The following is a 20,646-nucleotide window of genomic DNA, read 5'->3' on the forward strand; positions in this document are numbered from 1 at the left end:
AGAAATCCGCCTGCCTCTGCCTCCCAGAGTGCTGGGATTACAGGCGTGCGTCACCACCGCCCGGCCCACCTTTTATTTCTTAGTTTTGCTTCGATTCGTATATCATTTACTTCCTGGATCTCGAACTGGTGCTATCTTTCTTCCTCCTTTCCCTCCCATTCCTTTCTTTTCCTTTTAAGCCTTTGAGTCCAGATTTTTTCCCGTATTCAGTCTGCACCTCACTGCTTCCAGTACGGTTTACATTTGGTCTCTCCCGGTATTGTCTGTCTCCAGATTGCAGGACACATCTTTTTTTTTTCTTCTGTTTTAACACCCACTTAGTTTTCTGAACCAAGTGTATTTTATTTTGTAGGAATAACTGTGCTCTGATTACTCAAAGACCTTGTCTTCCTTCAGGAGCTTTTCTTAGGAACTGTGTTATTTCTTACAGCACACAGCTCTATGGGAAGGGTATGTTTGTGTGCACTGGAGGAGAATGAGGCAGTCTGTTAGATGCCATAAAGCTTTTCTTCAGCTATCTCAGTCCATGCAGGGAGGAAGAAGCAGAAAGCAAAATCTCTCCCATCATTGATGTTGACATGTTAGAAGTCCAGGTGCTGGAAGTGTGCTTTGGGACAGTTGCCTCTGGGTGGGAGGGCGATGCGATGCGATGACAGTAGTGGCCCCGAACTCATGGAGTGGTGACCCGTTCCGGTATGATAGCCTTCAAGATGCACCAGCCCTGCATGTCTGTGCAGCCATCCTCCTGTGCTTATTGCCATGAGGTTGATGGGTAGCGCTCCTCGTGGTGGCCAAGGGGAAGCCAGGAAATTATGAACTGTGCTTTCTACCATATGTCCCTCTGACCTGGGTTCTAGGTGTGTTGTTGTTGTTGTTGTTGTTGTTGTTGTTGTTGGGCTTTTTTCCCCAGGGGTTTTCTTGGCAGACAAGAATACAATTTGTTAGCCTTCAATATCCAGTGGCCTTTTTTTTTTTTTCAAATTTGTCCCATTGTGCCTAAAACTGCAAGATATATGGATTTAATGGATCTCCCAAAGTTTGTACCACATCAGCAGCTTAGAAAGCAGCGTTTGGTCCTCTGGGCAAGCGGAGTCACTTCTCGACTTGCATTCATACCAAGTATCACTTGCACACACACTGTCAGCAGTATCTCTTCTCCGCTAAGGTCAGTCAGCAGATCCCAATTTGGTCCGTGGGCGTACACTGTGAGCGTTCAAATCCACTAAGCCTAGAGAAAAAGGACCATTATTTAAAATAACAATGGAATTTCCCTTGGGATTATGAGTAATGACCAGATTAGCTAGCACTTCCTGAGTGCTTTACTGTCGCCCGGATGCTATTTTACCACTATCTGATCCATTTAATTCTCGCAGTAACCCCCACACAGAGGTTACTCCTACTGTCTTCTATTCTCTATCTGAAGCACACAAGGATAACTAACATAACTTGTCCAAGTCACAGGATGGAGCCAGCGGTGTGTGATCCTAGGGAGGCTGGCTTTAACTTTTAGCATTCGACAGCTTTTCAGAATGTTGGGAATGATGTCGGAACTCCGTGGTTTTCCCCTGCTAGAGTTTGATTTCCCGTTGACAGAGGAGCCAGTTGCTGCATGGTTTGATGGAGCTGCCAGGATGAACAGATCAATATAATAACATTCAAATAGTTGCAGCAGGGGAGAGCATCTTGGGATAGACTTGAGGATAGATTTTTTTCCCAATATTTTTAGAACTAGTGTTGTATTAGATCAGTGGACTGCTGAGGTTTTTTTTTTTTTTTTTTTTTTTTTTTTTTAACTCATCTACCAAATAAGCACCTACTCATCTCTGTCAGTATACACTTCATTGTAAATACCTGAGATAAGATGGAAAAACCACAATGCCTGTCCGTAAAGGAACACAACTCACTGAACACATATAATGGCTTTCTATAGAAGTTGTTTCTATAGTAAGAGATAGTAAATTTGTTTGTCCTACAACATAGAGATCCAGAATTCCAAACATGTTATTAATTTAAATTATTTCGTTGTTGCACAAGTGATGGGTGCCTTGACACTATTAGAGTAGAGTCAAAATCCATGGCCCAGTACAGTAAATCTCGGGCTTTGTTCAGCCTTTTCACCCTGTAGGTGATTATTATTTGTGCCCATTTATCAGCCAGAATCTAGTTGAATCATAAAACATAAGCCAAGGCTCCCCTTTGGGCTCTGAAAGGGGCCAGCTTCGTACCTAAGACCTTCCACAGGTCGTCTGAGTTCTCCGTGTCTGCCAGCGTCTCTCTAGCTTTGCTCTCAGAACTGTGCTGTTGGAGAGATGGGCTTTCCTGGGCCTGCCAGGGAGGCCCTGTGCCCTCTGGGGCCTGGGATGACGATGATGTCAGAGGGCCACCTATGCACAGATCAGACGGACTGGTAGAGACCCTCTTACCCCTCGGCTGTGCTGTTAATAAGCCGTGACCTCTGCCTTTGGCATCAGGCAGAGGAAATTTCTTGGAACTAGATTTTTTTACCCCTTGTGGGTGGATATTAGAGCTTATTCTGGGTTACTATTATTGAGTATAGAAAGGCTACAACAGATATGCCCTTTCTTAAGAACTACAAGTATTCGGTTATAAATAAGTCAGTACTATCTTTCACCTCACATCTATTAAAATAGCCAGGCTACTTAAAGTTAACCTCTGGGTCTGGGGACACAGCTAAGTATTAGAATTCTTGCCTAGCATGTAGAGGGACCAGGTTTAAGACTCCAGTACTACAGGAAAACAAGCAGAGAACATCTGAGAACACTCACCATTGGGTGTGTGTTCTATGTGGCATTATGAAATCCATCCATCCATCCATACGCAACATGTGTTATTAGCAACTATGTTTTACAGTTTGGGAAACAGCAACACACAAAGTTAAATGAGTTTAGGGCCAGGATTTGAACCTTGTTAAGCACAGTGCTTGGCCCAGAGATTGAGAGCAAGCATGGAGCAGACCAGAGAGGTGTGTGGAGGCTGCGGAGCTCATGGTGGACTGCAGACAGCCTCTGCTCAGGATGAATGAATGACCCGTGTGTCCGTGCTATTTGATCCTCCAAGAAGCATCATCTGGCATCACCATAGAGTCCTTCAGACTGTGAGAATCTCTGCTCCCAGTCAGACTTTCAGGACTGCTTGAAAACCGTCTTTCCTCAATTTACAGTTTTCCATTCTGCTTTCCCTGTGAGCTCTTGGGAACGTGTGTGTGTGTGTGTGTGTGTGTGTGTGTGTAACTCACCACTGATTTCTGCTTGCTTTGTCGTCTTCTTCCCCAAGGCATCCCGATCTCATACCCCTGCCTCTCTGTCCCTCTTCACCATCTCAGAGGCAAACACAGCCCTCTTAAAGATCAAGCATCTAGGGCTGGAGGGATGGCTCAGCGGTCAAGAGCACTGACTGTTCTTCCAAAGGTCCTGAGTTCAAATCCTAGCAACACATGGTAGCACACAGCCATCTGTACAGCTACAGACTACTCATATACATAAAATAAACAAATGTTAAAAAAAAAAAAAAACGATCAGCCACCTACCTGAGTCCACGTCCTCCCGGGCCCTCTGGTCAGATGTCCTCCGTGCTCCCCTTCGCTCTTCATCCCCTCCCACTGACTGCCTGGCTCGCTGCAGTCTCTGCATTTGCTTCACCCCCTCTCATTGTAAAAGTTCCTCAGTTTCCCCTTCCATTGAGCTGTTCCTTTCTTCTTTTAAGAAATCACCTGTACTGTGAATGGGAGGCCATTATACAAGTCCCTTAATCTTTCTGTGCCCTAGTTTCTTTATGGATAAAATGAGCTGCCAATATTACTGGCTTCAGAGAATTGTTGTTGATATTATATCCTCATGTAGTGAGGTTCCTAGCTTACCACTTTTTAGGTATTTTTAGGTGGTAGGTAATATTCTCCCTGGGCATTCATAGAACTTTTTCATAGCACCTGTCTAGAAACTTGACAGTTTCTGGGTGTGTTTCTGCCCTCAAAGTCTGGGGGCTCCCTGAAGGACAAGATTATTTTTAACCCATCTTCCTATTCTCAGGACTAAACATAATTGCTAACCTTAGATTCATCTCTTTGTGTCAGTATGAATGTAAATAAATGAGTGGTTGAGACCATTGAATTAGAAAGAACACATTCTCTCTCTCTCTCTCTCTCTCTGTTTTTTTTTGTTTTTGTTTTTGTTTTTTGTTTTTTGGATTTTTTTTCCGAGACAGGGTTTCTCTGTATAGCCCTGGCTGTCCTAGAACTCACTCTGTAGACCAAGCTAGCCTCGAACTCAGAAATCCGCCTGCCTCTGCCTCTGCATTTTCTCTTTGAAGGGTAGAATTGGTTTTCCTATTTCTAGACTTAGGTTAATCTCAATGCAATTACATGTTGCATGAGTTTATATATTTGCAGCTCTTAGGGTCAAGCCCAGGTGCTAGGCACACATTCCACCACGGCACTACAACCCCCAATGTATTTAAATGCAACATTTTAGCACTGACGGGCTATGGTAGTATGCTGGAGAATGTAAGTATGATGGCTGCCTAAGACAGGAGAAGGTAGAGAAGGGGTTCACCCATTGCGGCATCCAATGCAGAGGAAAGAAAACCGAGCTTTCCAGTGGTGTCTGCTGCTGTGATGACGGCGCTGACAGAATACCTTACGGGAGAAGCTTTACTTGGGTCATAGGTCAGGCATTCCGTACACCATGCCAGGGTCAGCAGGGAGTTGGGATCTTGAAGCACGCACATCCACAGTCAAGAGTGGAGAAAGAGTGGACCCGTGCCTGTTTGTCCTCTCCGCTTCTTTTCTCCACTTTTGCACAGTCCAGAACTCAAGCCCAGGAAGCGATGCCTCCCCAAGCAGTTATATGTTGAAGTCTGTTGGCAGAATGGCCTGCCTGGCCTTGGAAGGAGGTGTTTATAATTGCCTTATATCCATAACGTAGCGATCAGCATTTGGAGAGGCTTCAGGAACCGTGGCATAGCTCCTGGGGAGTGTGATGGATTTCGGGGTGAGTTGCAGATACAGTGTAACCTTGATGTGTGAATAACCTCGGACAAAAATGTCGGGAAGGCAAACCCATCCTGAAGTGGATATCTCAACTGCTGCACCAGTCACTGCACATATGTGGGAAGGTCTTCGTGAAAGTTCCTACAGTAAGAGAAAAGTCAGATATTTCTGTCGTCAGGTACTAGTAATCAAGGCTTTCCATGAGTGAAAAAGAGAGCCGTCTTTTAAGGGTTTATGTGAATCAACTCCTGTCTACACCATTTGCTGAGTGTACCTGCATCCTCCACCTGTGTCTGTACCATCTACTGAGTGCACCTGCATCCTCCACCTGTGTCTATACCATCTACTGAGTGCACCTGCATCCTCCACCTGTGTCTGCACCATCTGCTGAGTGCACCTGCATCCTCCACCTGTGTCTGCACCATCTGCTGAATGCACCTGCATCCTCCACCTGTGTCCATACCATCTGTTGAGTGCACCTTCATTTTCCACCCATGTCTATACCATCTACTGAATGCACCTGCATCCTCCACCCATGTCTACACCATCTGCTGAGTGCACCTGCATCCTCCACCAAGACTCTTCTTCATTTACCTGAACATCATTCCCTGCATGGTCTAGTTCACCGTCTGGTCCAGAAATATGCTTGCCTGACTGAAAGTTTTTTCCTTTCTCTGGGGTTAACTCTCCATTTCACACACCTTAGGGGACACTAGTTCTTCTTGTTGGTATGCTCCTGGTGATGTTAGAATTTAGCTTTGCAAAGTTACGGAAAAACCATAAAGGCTATGATACTCATTTTAAAGGAGCTAAATAAATACTTGTTGGACAACTGAACAAATGATAGGTCTTGTCTCTTATCTGCATAATAAACATCTGTACGCTCTTGGTCACTTTATATCTGGTAGGTAGACATTACCAAGTACTGGCTATTACAGTGAAACCTTAGGGAAAACTAGTTAGAACCAGGAGGCTTGCCTGTTTATTTTCTGATCTTAAAGTTTTGAAGTATTGTGCTATTTTTTTCTGGATAGCATGACTCTGAAACATTTCCAGTAAAAACACTATTTGCCTTCTACCTTTGTCTTGCTGGGTTTCTTGGCAAAGCAATCTGGTCTTCTCCATAAACTTGGAGGGGAAAAATGAAACATTTCCAAGCATAATCTCTCAAATAGATTTCCTCTGATGGCTGCTCCAGAAGCCCCATACACCAAGAATTATTTCAGTTTGCAATGGTCTGGGCTTTAGCGTCTTTCTTAATGACTCCAAGAAGCTATGTTTTTTTCCTTCCTAGCTCACTTCTGTGCCAGTGGACTATTTTGCTTGGGCTGATATATTTCAAAACTCAAGCCTGCCCGTTGGCCAGATGTCTGTGACCACTGGATTTCTACTGGTTTTTCAGTTTTCCATGATTAAACCAAAATTAAAAAAAGATGCCATGTCTGGCCAAGGGCAGATGTCGGTTGCCAAAGCCCGGCATTCATCACGGTGACATTCTGTTTGCTCCCCTGGATGGAGACAGCCAGGGCTTTCAGAGACCAGGCTTCCTGGGAAGAGCTGTGAGCAAGTAGGTGTCATTTGGAAATGATTTGATAGCTAGGAGACTTACCGACTAGCCACTGAAAATCTCCTCTGTGATATATGAGCAGGAATGTCAGGAGCCCGCATGGAGGCTGAGCTCCGGCTTTCCCACATGCAGGCCTTCATAGCTGACACATTACACATGTCTCTGGAGTGTAACATATGGCTTCCTGAACTTGCAAATGTGGCCTCCTGCTCGGTTGAAATAATGTCTGTTTAAACAGTCTCCTGGAAAAGTGAAGCCACATTCAATAAAGTAATTTCGTGTCCAGGAAGCTTTCTCTGGGGTCCCTTAAAATGTGATTTCTAAGGAACGCAGTAGAAAGTTCGCATTAAGGTGTTACCTGCCTCTCTATCCATAACGGACTGTCAGGCTGTAGCTGTACAAGTAGACACTTATTGTAGACGTTAAAGATTGATGGAGTATGCTAAACAGGAGCAGGGCAGATCATCTAGTTCAGGAGTAATAAGCTCAGTTTGATGGTATAGACCCATTGCCCCAGCTACTCCACAGGCTGGCAGAGGAGGAACACAAGGTTAAGGCTTCCTTGGTTACAGATCAAGTTCAGGACCAGCCTAGGCAGCTCAGTGAGACTCTTTGAAAGTACATACATGGTTTATGTGCACGAATCTGCCAGCTGCCTATGGCTTCATCATTATGTGCGTTTATAAATATGGCAGAAGATTAAGAGCCAGGCTTGGGCAGCAGGTTTCTCTTCATAGTAGACATAAAGAAGTAGGTGGGAAAGGGTTCACACAAGCATACTGGCCCCAATGTCAACTTAACCAGGCACTGATCTACATGATGTTTTTGTTCTGTATATGGGAGAGCGTGGAAGAGAAATGTGATTTATTAATTACCTATAGAGAAATATATGTGACTATTCTATTATATCTATATCTATAGATCTATCTATATAGGTATGTAGTTATAGGTATATAGTTATACCTACCTATACCTACAGATCTACTTATATAGGTATAGAGTTATATAGGTAGATCTGTAGATATAGATATATAGGTATATAATATAGATATATAGCTTACCAAGCGAGTGCCTGCCAAGCCACTAGCCAGGTTGCAGAACAGACCAGTGTCTCTGTGTAGCTCTCACATCCCTTTCTTAACAGGTATAGCACCCCAGCTCCTAACCACCATCCTGACTTTGACCCCATGTCTGCACAGTAAGGGTCCATTTCTCCTGAATTTCTCCTTATTTGCACAGTCATGCTAAGTGGGGCTTTGCATGTTGGACTTAACGTCTCTCAGCATTAGTTTTTGGTAACAGTCCATGCTGCTCACTTTGGTTGCCTGGGGCCTTAGCCTTGTTTGACAGTACCATAAGGATCTTTTTGGATATGTGGGCTGTTTATAAATTTTGTCTCTTTTGAGTGGCTCTGTTAACATTCTACCATAGATCTATCTGATGGACATATTGATCACACATCCCTGAAAGAGGGCCTCACGTTCACTAAGCTTTTGTGGGAGATAACATAGTAGTGCTAGGATGGAGAATTTCTCTCTTTTTCTTATCCCATTCCTATTAAGGCCTTGGGGAGGACAAAAGTCTTCAAATTCTCTAGCCAGCCTTGACATAGATTCTGGATGTCCTTGAATGAGATCAGTGAGAGTAGTCATTGGACCTAATGGATTCCTGGGAATCATCTTAAACGCTGGGTTAGGATCTTCAGAATGGGACCAGGAGTCTGAAGACTCAACCAGCACCTGGGTGGTTCTTACAAGGGAGATACTGGGCTCACCCCAGTTGAATTTATGAGGTTTCCCATCTTAGTTGTGAGACAATTTGGGAAAAGTATACACAGTTAAAAATCTTGGGAAACTGTCCTTGTGGAATAGCTAAAGTCAGATTCATTCAGGCCATAAATGTATTCTTAAAAGACTGAAACATGATTTAATTGTTTGCAAGAGAATGAAAGAATTTTATTATGACAGCGCAAATATTTGCTAAGTCAAGAGAGATTTAGATTAGTCAAGAGGGGAGCGCATACTGAGCGTTCTCCAGGCACCGGGGCTGGAAGAAACAAAAACTGCAGTTCAGTGTCAGCGAACTGAAGGCCTGGGGTCGAACGAACACACCAGACGCCCCCTCCCCAGCAAAAGCAGGATGCCATATTTCATCTCGTCTAGACAGTAGGCTTCAGTGAGCTGAGTAGGTGGCCCCAGGGGACACCGCAGAGCAGAGATGCAGAGAGAGGTCACCGGGAAGGTCCTGAGAGCCCACGGGCCCTGGTCAGCTTTAGAAGTCGGCCTACGTGTAGGTGGTGGGGGAGAGGAGTGTTCTAACGCAGTGGCTTCCACTGTTTTTATTGTGATTCTCCAGTAGGAAGTAACTTTTACTGTAGCTCTGTCCGTACCTTTACACCAGCCGGACATTTCATCAGGCATTTGAGCTGTTAAACCCAAGTGCCTGCCGGTGTCTTTTCAACGTTGTGACTCGTGGTGTAGGGGCAGGAGACATAAGGCTGTGGCTAGGGAAGAGGAATTGACTGCTGGATTGCTAAGAGCAATGGTATCAGACTGCATCTCAAACATGCCTCATGCTGTGCCTGGCTAAGGAGATAATATGGGGGTACCAGTGACTAAGGAGGGGCTTCCTGAGGAAGATGAACTTTAGAAAAAAGTCGGGGTCACTTTTCCAGCTCTGCCTTCTAGTTTGCTCTGAACTCTTCCCCCTATTCCCTGCTATGTCTGAGCACCCGACCTTGCCCCCCTGCTCACTGTGCGCCCCGTGTGCCACATTTAGAGACTGCATGGTGTTGGAGATGACTGCGCACCCACCTAGGAATATCCATCTTCTCTTTGCTTCATTTGCTTAAAGAGGCTCATAGAGTCAAGATCACGGTCCCTTCCAAACTCAGGCAAGTGCCATTGCTGTATAGGAAGGGCCTTCCTTGCTACGTCCTCCCCAGAGGAACTGATTTAGGAAACCCTCACCATCTGGGTTTTTTTTCCCACTGGAGAACGGAGAGCCTTAGCAGCAGCAGCCCACAGAAAATCCTTTCACGTGGCCCTGCCCAGCCTAAGTATCTGTTAAGACTTCACATTCTTTTGATAGGCCTGATCCAGTTATAGTTAGTTTAGGTTGGGGAAGGATTTTACAGGACCATGCTTTTCCATTTCAAGATAATGTAGCTAGAGGTCACTGGCCCTAAATGTACTTCAGTGAAGCGTTCTCTTCTTGTTTATAAAATGAGCTCTAGGAGAAAGCAACCGTCGTGTGTTTCTTAGCATGTGCTACAGTTAAGTGGCACGTCTTAGGCTGGTAATGAACGCGGGTGTCTTTGCCGTGCGCTGTGGTCGTCCCTTTGATGGGAAGCGTGGTCTGTAGTCGAGAGGATGCCTCATTCTGTGCTTGTTTGTAAACTGTTGCAGCAGGAAGGTGAGGCACAGTGCCCAGCATGGCCCAGACAAACGTCAATGAAAACACAATAGGAAGCGATCAAACCGAGCTGCACGATTCCTGGTGGTTTCTCGACGTCTTAAGAATTCAGTTCCTCAGTTGCACTGACTGTTTGATGTGCCCTGACTTGGTCAGAGACCATTTTTGTCGACAGCGATGCTATCATCTGGACAGTCAGTAGTCTGGACAGCTCAGAGAATCGAGGCCTGGTACACAGGCCAGAAGGAAGAGCTCTTGTTTAAGCCCTTGATAACCTTGAACTGTGGGCTGGTTTGGCTTTGTAACCCAGTGCCCTTGAGTGAACTGTGGCCTAGGTCAAAGGCCTGCGTTCTCAGGAACCAGCTGTCAAGGTTAGCTAGCCCTTAGCTAATGAGTAAGCTGGTCCTACGTTGCTTCATCTTCTGAGGGGTGCCTGAAGGAAGTGACCCTTTGTCAGCGTTTGCTGATGGCTGGTATTTCATTAAACTGTGGGTGCTTTCTTGGGGGAAAAGCTAGCCTTCTCGGGTGTTCCCACAGGGAAGCAGAAGGCGTTTCTCATGTTGCTTGCTTGGAGCAGGGTTTGACGTTGGCCACGACAGCCGTTGCTCATCCTTCTTCCTCTCCCCTTTGCCCCACAGACAAATGAGTGGAACAAGAATGACGACCGCCTCCTGCAGGCTGTGGAGAACGGAGATGCCGAGAAGGTGGCCTCGCTGCTGGGCAAGAAAGGGGCCAGTGCCACCAAGCACGACAGCGAGGGCAAGACCGCGTAAGAGAGCACACTGGTTCTAAGGGCAGGGACAGTGTCAGGGTCTCTTCCCAGCTGCTCTGGGCTCCATATCCAACGCTGTAAGAAACAAAAACCGAACCCCAAAATATTCAACAAGGGGAATTTGACCAATGCTTTGGGGGCCTTCCAAAAAAACCATCGCCAACCTCTTCCTAACCCCATGTTAAAATGTGGCTGGGTCTGTTTCCCTTCCCACCCAACTCCAAATTATACATTGAACTTTCTTCTGGTGGCTGCTAACTGATCCTGGAAACAACCAACCAATAGTTGCACCAGGGAACAAATAGCACCAGGATTGCAAGCCGTTGGCGCATGGGAAATCAATTCTCCCCTCGATAAGAAATAGTGCAGCTTTCAAACCTTGTGACTGCTTGTAAACCGCTCTCCGCAGCAGAGGTTATGGCTGCGCGTGCGCCGTAGCAAGATGTTTGCTATGTTTGCATGCATTGGATTCCTGCTTGCCATAATTAAAACTATATGGAGAGAGAGAAAGGGGTCTGTGTGTGTGTGTGTGTGAGTGTGTGAGTGTGAGTGTGTAGTCATCTTTACCCTGGTAGTGACATTGAGATCAGTAACTTTGGAGTCACCCAGGCCTCTCATGTGGACTCTATTACACTTACAACTTTTTAATCCTTGAGCCTTACTTTTTTTTTGTTCTCTTTATTTAAGACAAGGACTCACTGTACTTGTGGTTGTCCTGAAACTCACTATGTCAGCCATGTTAGCCTTGAACTCACAAATGTGTGCCTACCTCTGAATCTAAGTGCTGGAACTAAAGGCATGTGCCATCATGCCCGACTGAGCCTCACTTTGGGGGCCCTCAGAAGCGGCTGTGACACACCTGCTTGTGTGTCAGTAGCTTCCATCGCCAGAGAGTCCGGCAGCTCTGACAGAAGTGTAGGTGTGGGGTTGTTATTGGCCGGCTTCCCCAGTTGGTTACTGGGGCACTTTTCTGAGGACTTCTAGAAGTACTACATTTCTAGCAGAGCTGGCAAACATGGCTGATGCCGGTTGGTCCTTAAGTCCTGGTCCTTGGCTGCCCCTCAGCTACAAAGGCAGAACTGAATAATTACAGCAGAGGCCAAATGGTTCACAGATCCCCAAGTGCTCATTGCCCGGCCCTTCTTATAAAACCTTCATCTTCCTTTGAGTTTAGGTAAAGCAAATGGAGTATTTGTCCTTATCTCCTGTTCCATAGGAGAGCCTGCTCCATGTAGAGCCTCTTCCTAGGAAGCATGATGAGTTAGTTCATGGTTAGTAAAGGTCCAAGAGTGGACGGATGACTCATGGTTGTAGGTACCGTGTCTACAACGCTAGCTCAGTCCTCACCCACAGGAGACAGTCAGGAAACTGTTTCTTCTTTCTCACCCCCAGACTAGTTGGCTCCCAGTCTAGGGAGCTTCTGCACTAGAATTGCCTAAGTGCTTTTTAAAAAGATGTTGGGGAGCCCGTAAGTCTATCCTTTTGTTCTACCGTTTCTGGTGACAGATGGCACCTTTTGTACTAATCTGTCACAGGCTTCCTGCAACTACTCCTAGTGTCCTGGTGTCTGCATAAGACAGCCTTTTATAGCTATCCCAGGGCAAGACAAGATAAGTACTTATGACAGCTTTGCCCAAGACCATGCTTGCTAAAATGAAGACAGAACTTAGATTAGCAACTTAGACACAGGCAGGAAGACCTCATGAAATTCATTCCTTATTTCCTATTTATTCTGTTTAGCATAGATGGTAAAGATGACCATGGTCTAGTAGTCTCTTTTCTGTTGTGGCAGAAGGCACAGCCCATAAAACTAAGCATGTTAATGATTTTTAAATCTGCAGTTGAGTTTCACAGTGAGAATCATCGACCATAAAGAAACCCGTTCTCACTAGGAAGCTATTCCCAGCCTCTCCCCTGACAGCCATTAATGAACTTTGCAAGCTTTTCTGAATGTTTCGTGTAAATGGAGTTACGTAGCCTCTAGCTTCTTCTCTTAGTGTGTGCCAGAGTTCCTTCTGTCCTCGTACTGTACACCGAAGTCCCATGCTTCCATCTTACAAACGATAAAAGCAAGGCTCTCCCTATCTCGCTCCCAAGTCTCTCCCACTTGGAGGTCAACTTTGCTCTCCCCCCAAAAACGATCCTTACATAAACAGTTAGAAGAACCAATGAAAGAAGCATGATCGCTTTTCCAGTGCGGGATTTTCCATATGTCATCATCTGTCAACACTTCGTTTTCCTGTTCAGGATACTTATTTGAGGACTGAACTTATTAACTGGTAACAGTAAGAATTTCAGATTTAAAGGCACTGTGGAATTAAATCTTATCTGGTTTTATATTTCTACTCCAACCCAATGGTTGAAATATTCACAGTGAGACGGGGCTGAGAGACCGAGAAACCATCTTCCGTGTCCCTTTATCATCCTGTAGCAATGTTGAAATCGAGGCTTCCATTATAAAAAGATCCCCAGGAGGCTTCACTCCTTGTCTTAGCCCTGCCCCTCCAGCTGCAGCCCTTGGCTGGACCAGCCCCGTGGAGCTTATAGAGATGATTTGTGTCCATTGTGGACATGTGAGAGATGCTTTGCCTTTCTCTCTGAAGAATAAGGCCACATCATGAACTTGAAAAGTAGGTCCTTCGCCATGCTTTTCCTCATTTCTGCCTTGTGTATAGTTCCATAGCAAAATGAGGCTGCAGGACCCTCTTCTGGAGAGATTTCAGGGTAAGGGATTGTGCCTGTGAGTGCAGAGTCTTGGCGAGGTTGTTCAAGGTCATCTCTCTGCTATGTAAATGCTGTCTCTCTGTGTAGCCTCTTGTATGTCCCTACCTCCTCTTAAGTCCCAGTGTCCGTGGATCCGCCAGCTTCTATGTCCAGTCGCACCGGATGGTACTGAAAAATGATGGAGCAGTGACACTTCCACTAAGGAAAGCCTAGCTTTCCAAAGGATCTGAATCTCATGCAGTGGTGAAGCTTCAGGAAGACAAGGTCTAATACATTCTTGTTGAGTTAGCCTTTCCCTACATTGTAGGCACAAAAGAACCATTTGCTGTGGTTGCTGTAGAGAAAATCTTTTTTCCTTTCTTATAATGCTTTATAGATAAATTACTAGGGGTGGGTTAACTTGGGATCCAGGGGAAGTAGCAATTCTGGAAAAGCTACTACTCCCATACCCGTTTCCAGAGCAGTTTCAATAGAAAAGCACTCAGCTTGTATTGTCCAGATGTTCTGCAAGCCCAGAAGTCCCAAGAATGTGGTGGTCAAGGCAGCCATTGCCCAGACATTCTCCAGAAACTTCCATATCCCAACACCAGATGGGTGGCTTGGAAACTCCCGAAACTTTTTTGTTTCTTCCTGAGTATCCTCTGTCAGGCGTGGCAGGAGGAGAGACTGTCAGAAAATTTCTTCCTCCAACACTGATCACAGAGGAGTTTAAAAAAAACAAAACAAAACGGAAAAGCGGTCGAAGGACTGGAATTCATTTAGGAATGGGTAAAATAGTGTGGTGGCTTAGCGGGAGGAAGACAAAATAGAACGGGACTGAACGGGGCAGAAAGTTACCGCCCCAGGCTGTTTGTGGAGTCGGGCTTGGCTTTCCTCCGCCCCATCTGAGCTCTTTCCATGGGGGAGGTAAGGAAGTAGAGGGGATGGTGGGATCCTGAAACCTTACCGGGGGAAGAGTCTAATTGCTTCAAGATGGTTTCCCCTGTGTTGGATATGCCTTTAATTAAAGTTATGTGTGTTTGTCTTAGGGACAACCAGACTAAATAAAATCACTACTGGGACCATCGTATTTGAACAAATACTCACCAGGGCATATGTACATAGACTTCAGAGACCAAAAGGGGTGGGGGGAGAGAGGGGGGGGAGAGAAAGAAAGGAGGGAGGGAGGGAGGGAGGGAGAGAGAGAGAGAGAGAGAGAGAGAGAGAGAGAGAGAGAGAGAGAGGTCACATTTCAGAAACCTGATCTCTTTGGCCTCGAAAGCAAAGACTCGTGAAAATATTTTTAGACAGCCGTGGAACTGGAGTGCAGAGAAGGCGCTTTTGGGCTCTGCACGCCAGTACAGTAAGATGCTTCTCTGCCCAGTGACCTTTGCTACCCTCTGCCTTTCTCTTTGCTCAGAATAGACGTGTGTCAGAAAGTTGGCACCGCAGTTCTGTCTGAGAAATCAAGTCAGACCACGTGACCAGCCTTCTCTAGTTCTTTTCGCAAAGTTTAACAGGAACCGCTAAGTACCATGCCTGATTGCGGCCTCTGCCCCTTTCTGCACAGTTACTGTCTAGCTTCCCATTGAAGGTTGGTCTTAGACAGTGATAGGTACTTGGGCTCTAGATTATGCGGGCAAAGTGTTTCTCTCTTGAAACTGCTCTGGAACTTGGAGCCCAGGTTGTGATATTCCTTATCCCCTGGACTGTTGATAATTGATGGGTTTATGTGCTCTATTGTCTTCACACAATTTTTAGATTTATTTTTGTGTGTGTATGTGAGTATCTTGCCTGCAGGTGTGTGTATGTGCCTCATGTGCATGCCTGGGACCTGTGTAGGTCAGAAGGGGGGGGGGGCTCCAAACCCTTGGAAATGGAGTGACGGATGGTGTGAGCCACCAGGGAGGTATACTGGGAATTGATCCCTGGTCCTCTGCCAGAGCAATTAGTGCTCTTAACCTCTGAGCACCTTAGCTCCAGGCCCTGTATCAGTTTTTAAAGGTGAATGAACCCATCTGGGCCCCCACTTGACTCTGACCCTACCTCTCCGAGTGACTTTCATTAGATGGTGAACTTCGTTGGCAGAAGTAGGCTACTGCAGCATGCCTTTTCTTATAATCCCACCCTGGGGATTTTGAGCCCCAAAGAGCAAGCAGCGTCTGCCCCTCAGTCCCACCTCAGTCATGGGGCTAAGCAACCAAAGACTAAGCCTCTGAAGCAGGGGTGAAGAGTTTCCTCCTTTGCGCTGGAGCCCAGGTTCACTGGTAGAGAGCACCTGTTCTTGCAGCAGACCTAGGTTTGGTGCCCAGGACCCAGAGGGCAGTTCACAACGGTCTGTAAGTCTAGTTCTAGAGGATCTGACGTCTTCGTCTGGATTCTACAGGCATCGGGCCTGCATCTGGTCCACAGACATACATGTAGGTATTAACTCATACACTTAAACCACAAAAAAGGATTTTATCTCTCAGGTTTCCGGGAAGGTATTTTGGCCACAGAGGCAACAGGAAACTAGCAGTGTCTGGGTGACAGAGATGTCCCCCGTTAAGTGTTGGGCATCAGCGTACTTGGTCCTCCATTGGTGGCTGATTGGATAGGAAGTGTGCCACCGTGGATGGGCTTTGACATCTCAAAAAAAATGCACATCATTTTATGTGCTTTCTGTTTGTGGTTCAAGATGTGAGCTCTCGGCCACTCCTCCAGCAGCCATGTCTGCCTCGCCCCTTCTACCTGGGCTTTACTGCCTTTACTGTCTAACTTCCTGAAGCTGTCAGCCCCAAAGGAACTCTTTCTTCTAGAATTGCTTTGGTCATGATGTTTTATCAAAATAGAAGAGTAACTACGACAGAAATTAGTACCAGGAAGTAGACTATGTGACGAGTTGGACATAGTGCACACCATGCCGGGTTCTTCTTCTTATTATTATTTTCTATATTCTTTGTTTACATTCCAAATGATTTCCCCTTTCCTGGTTCCCCCCTCCCCATAAGTCCCATAAGCCCTCTTCCCTCTGCCCGTTCCCTAATCAACCCCCTCCCACTTCTCTGTCCAGGTTCTTAACACAAAGGAGATTTTTTTTCCTCAGAGAGACAAAAGTCGGGACCTAAGAGATAAAGACAGGAGATAGAGGATGAGGGGAGAGCGGGAAGGGAATGAGGGAGAAGGTGGTATATTTGCCCCTGAGGGACAAAGGACAAGACTCTGTCTGGATAGAGAGGAGACAGACGTGGCCTATAGGAAAACGGAAATTTATAAAGGGAGCAGGGGGAACCCCAAGTTCAGGTGAGGAGTTTAATTTGACTGGGGCGTGTTAATGAGATGAGCCAAAGCGGACTTTTGATCGCTGGACCTTGGTGGTTCAGCCTCAGGAGGAGGAAGTGGCCGAATAAGGGAACAGACCTCAGTGGCCCGCTGTGGGGATGTAGCCTAACAGTGTTTAGCAGTGCAGAGACAGGCAGAAGGCGAAGCCTGTCAGCTGTGCTGTGTCTGCAATGCTTGGGCCTCTGAGAGCTCTTCACTGTGTGACAGTCGCCTGACCTCGCTACGCCTTTGGTGGGATGTGGGGAAAAAAATTGGGATTTTTTTTTTGGACTAGAAAAGCAGTTGAACACTACACAGGGCCTAATAAGACATTCTGCTAGAAGCTAGAAAATCGGTGTGCCGGAGACGTACATGACTGGGGGTCCAGATTAAGGGGGAGCAGTGTCCCCTCAGCCACAGGGCTAGAGAGTCTTCCTGTGATTCTTCTTTGGCTGTTTTCTGCCTTCAGCCTAAGAACTTGCCTGAGGCTAAGATAAAAAATAATGAATTTTTTTTTCCCCAGAAATCAGAGGCTATGTCAAGGTAGCTTCATACTGACTCTGTTCAATGGTTATTAGTAACACTTGTATGCAGGTCTCCAATGAGGAAGAACAAATGGGGCAAAAGAAACACACACACACACACACACACACACACACACACACACACACTCAGCATTTAGAGGGAAAAAGAAAACCCTCACGCTAGATGTTCCAGCCAAGTGTTGGTGTCTGAGAGGCCGCAGGTGATAAGATCAGCACCTTTAAGGGGAGGTGAGACCCTCACAGGCCGAGTGGGGAGGCCCCTGGCTCAGAGCAAGACCCCAGTCACCTAAGCTTTCCATTCGTAAAAGGAAAAGGCCTAAGGGAATTTCTGCCCTCCAGAACAATAATGACAATAAGGAGAAGTTGCTGCAAATGTGATTCTGGGGGTCATGGGAGACACTGTTCCCCAAGTTGGTAGCCACACTTGGCTTTTAGAATCCTGAAGGATACACAAAGCAATGGGGTCACGCAGTCTTCCTCAGCAGGTGTTTTTCTATCTCTGTGATAAGATGCTATTCCCAGGGCATCCTATAGAAGAGTTTGGGTGGAGCACAGAACTTAATGGTTCTAGAAGGACAAAACAGTATCACAGCAGGAAAGTGGCACCCAGCAGGCGGGCATGGTGCTGGAGAAGCACCTGAGAGCTCGCATCTCAGTTCACAAACGGAAACCAGAGAGCACGCTGGGAAATCTCAAAGCTTGCCCTAGTGTCCTGCTTCCTTCAGCAAGGTCATGTCCCCTAAACCTTCCCAAATAGCATCATCCACTGGGAACCACGTTGTGAAAGGCACGAGAAAACACAGGGCATCTCCTTTAAACCATGTAACCCAAGCACAATCTGGGTAAGAGGCAGTTTTAATTGCTTTAGATGGTTTGAGATGGTCAGTCCAACTAGTGAAACACCAAGTAGGACACTCCACGGGACAGTCACATCTCCTAAACCAGGTTTCCTAATGAATGGCAATCCTGACAAGTTATAGGTGGGGGTGATGAAGCCAGTGGGGGACATGGGAATTTTTCTCTTAGTTCATGTACACACACACACACACACACACACACACACACACACACTGGTTAGTCGATAGTCCTTGTATACAAGTTAAATTAATTTTGTCTATGGGTTAATCATGTTAAAGTTACACTCCAGGGAAAAATGTATGTTAAATCCCAATGCCATCTCGTTGAAAAATTATGCTGTAAATGAAGACATATCAATAAGGGAGAAATATAACTAGAATGGATTTGGAAATCAGAAACTACTAACAAAAAAAATATTGTTTTAAAGCTGTTTGCAAAGTCGGGTTTGTAAGCAGTCAGCCTACCTGTAACCTAACACCGGAAGTGACAGCAACAGGGGGAATACTACAAGTTTGTGGCCAGCTTAGTGTACAGAACAAGAGCCTGTCTCGAACGTAACCAAGTGGGTTAAGTATAGCAACGGAAGAACATTAAAGATGGCTGCGTGTCATTGTCGCCCGGCTCCCTGGCTGACCTCCTTCTCCTGGCTGGCTAGCAGTGCCTCCTAGGGCTGAAGCTCTACCCATAGCGCAGGGGTCAGAGAGATCCTGGGAAAGTCGGTCACTCTGGTAGCAAGCAGAGCTGGGCAGGGAGGGTGGGGATGGAGCTGTTGAGCGCACGGTCAGTGACCTTCAGTCACTCACAGGAAAGAGGGCATCTGGAGCAAGAGGTTCTCACGCTAAGCAGCAGCCGAGCAGGTCAGGGGTCAAGGCTGATGTGGTCACGAGGAGGAGCGCCTGTCCTTCACACGTGTGCATCCTCCACATTAGCCCTGGGTGTGGCATACAAAGTGCCAGCATCCCTCAGAACTCACCCCCGCTGGCTTAGACACTGACTGAGGTAATACCTCCAGATTCTCTCTGCCGCCTCTTGCTGTAACCTACACTGAGTTCCCAAATGGCTGCGTTTATCTCGTTTCATTATCAAGCTGCCAGGGTCAGAGCCAACTAAGAGACTGTTGGTTGACGTACCAGACGAAGCCCTTTGCCCTTTGCCTTACGTTTACCACAGTTCATTTCTCAGTCCCCTTTCAGCTTTCCTCACGGCTCTCTTCTGATGCTCTCTCTCATCCTGGGACAAACATACCAGAAAGAACTCAGAAAGAAACCTGGAAACTCTGGCGTTAGTACACATCACCTGTTCTGCTTTCTAGGCACTGGCGTCTAGGGATGTGTCCTGTTCTAGTCATGGATTCCTCCCCTACCCTCTCCCAGCCCCCAAGGCCTCCCACACACCAAGCAAGGGCTGTGTCCTTGAGCTACACCCCAGGCCAGTAGCATTTCTGAGCCTTAGAATAAGTAATTTCCGTCTCTTCCACACTCCTGGCCAAGTTCCCCGGGAGAACCCAGCCCCAGAAATATTACTCCTGGCTACATTTAATAGCAATCCTGAACACTTAAAAGCCAGTGGTCATAGTTATATTAATTACTTTCCTTCTTTCTGTGACAAAACACCTGGTAGGAACAAGGGATGGAAGAGTCTGATGTCAGTTTGTCCTGGTGGGAATCAGGCTGCTGGGTGAGCCCTGGCTCCCTGGATGGCAGTGGGAACAGCAGAGACCCCCTTACCTCCTCGCAGACTGGGAATCAGAGCACAGGCAGGAATGAGGGAAGTGTAACACCGCCTTATCAACTTAACTTCCACCAGACCAGCCCTACCTTCCCTAAAAGGCTCCGTGATCTTCACCTAGCAATCAGGCACTTTAAACTTGAGCCTTCTGCGGGACACTCCACAAACTATAACACCATTTTTATAGGCTTCTCTTTTTCTGCCAGTCAGGAGGCAACAGGAGTTTCCATTTCTCGGTCTGCTGCTCTGTGGAGTTCTGGTAGAAACGCGACCCGTGGTGACATTATACTGGTCAATAAAGTTGAGGACAGCCAGGCTGGGCAAGTGACTCAGTAGACAGAGTGCTTGCCGTGCAAGAGTGAAGACCTAATGTTGAGTTCCCAGAAGCCATTTACAAGCTTGGCCTGGTGACACCCTTCTGTGTAATCTTAGCACTCCTATAGAGAGAGGGAGAAGGGACTGGAAGTTGGAGGGCCAGTGTCTTAGTCAGGGTTTCTATTCCTGCACAAACATGGTGACCAAGAAGCAAGTTGGGGAGGAAAGGGTTTATTCAGCTTACACTTCCACACTGCGGTACATCACTAAAGGAAGTCAGGACTGGAACTCAAGCAGGTCAGGAAGCAGGAGCTGATGCAGAGGCCATGGAGGGATGTTACTTACTGGCTTGCTTCCCCTGGCTTGCTCAGCGTGCTCTCTTATAGAACCCAAGAGCACCAGCTCAGGGATGACACCACCCACAAAGAGCCCTCCCCTC

At 46.6% G+C, this 20,646-nt stretch overlaps 1 protein-coding gene across 5 annotated transcripts in view; it reads left to right on the top strand.

The window, feature by feature from the left end:
- Positions 1 to 20,646, top strand: part of Rai14 (retinoic acid induced 14) — a 136,602-nt gene that overhangs the window by 70,202 nt on the left and 45,754 nt on the right. For all 5 annotated transcript variants that reach the window (XM_052159457.1, XM_052159456.1, XM_052159455.1 and 2 more), the window contains exon 3: positions 10,625 to 10,755. In XM_052159457.1, the coding sequence (XP_052015417.1) occupies positions 10,625 to 10,755 (131 nt within the window). The remainder of the gene's footprint in view (positions 1 to 10,624; positions 10,756 to 20,646) is intronic.

This window comes from Apodemus sylvaticus, chromosome 16 (assembly GCF_947179515.1).
Source record: "Apodemus sylvaticus chromosome 16, mApoSyl1.1, whole genome shotgun sequence".
Classification (NCBI taxonomy): Eukaryota; Metazoa; Chordata; class Mammalia; order Rodentia; family Muridae; genus Apodemus; species Apodemus sylvaticus.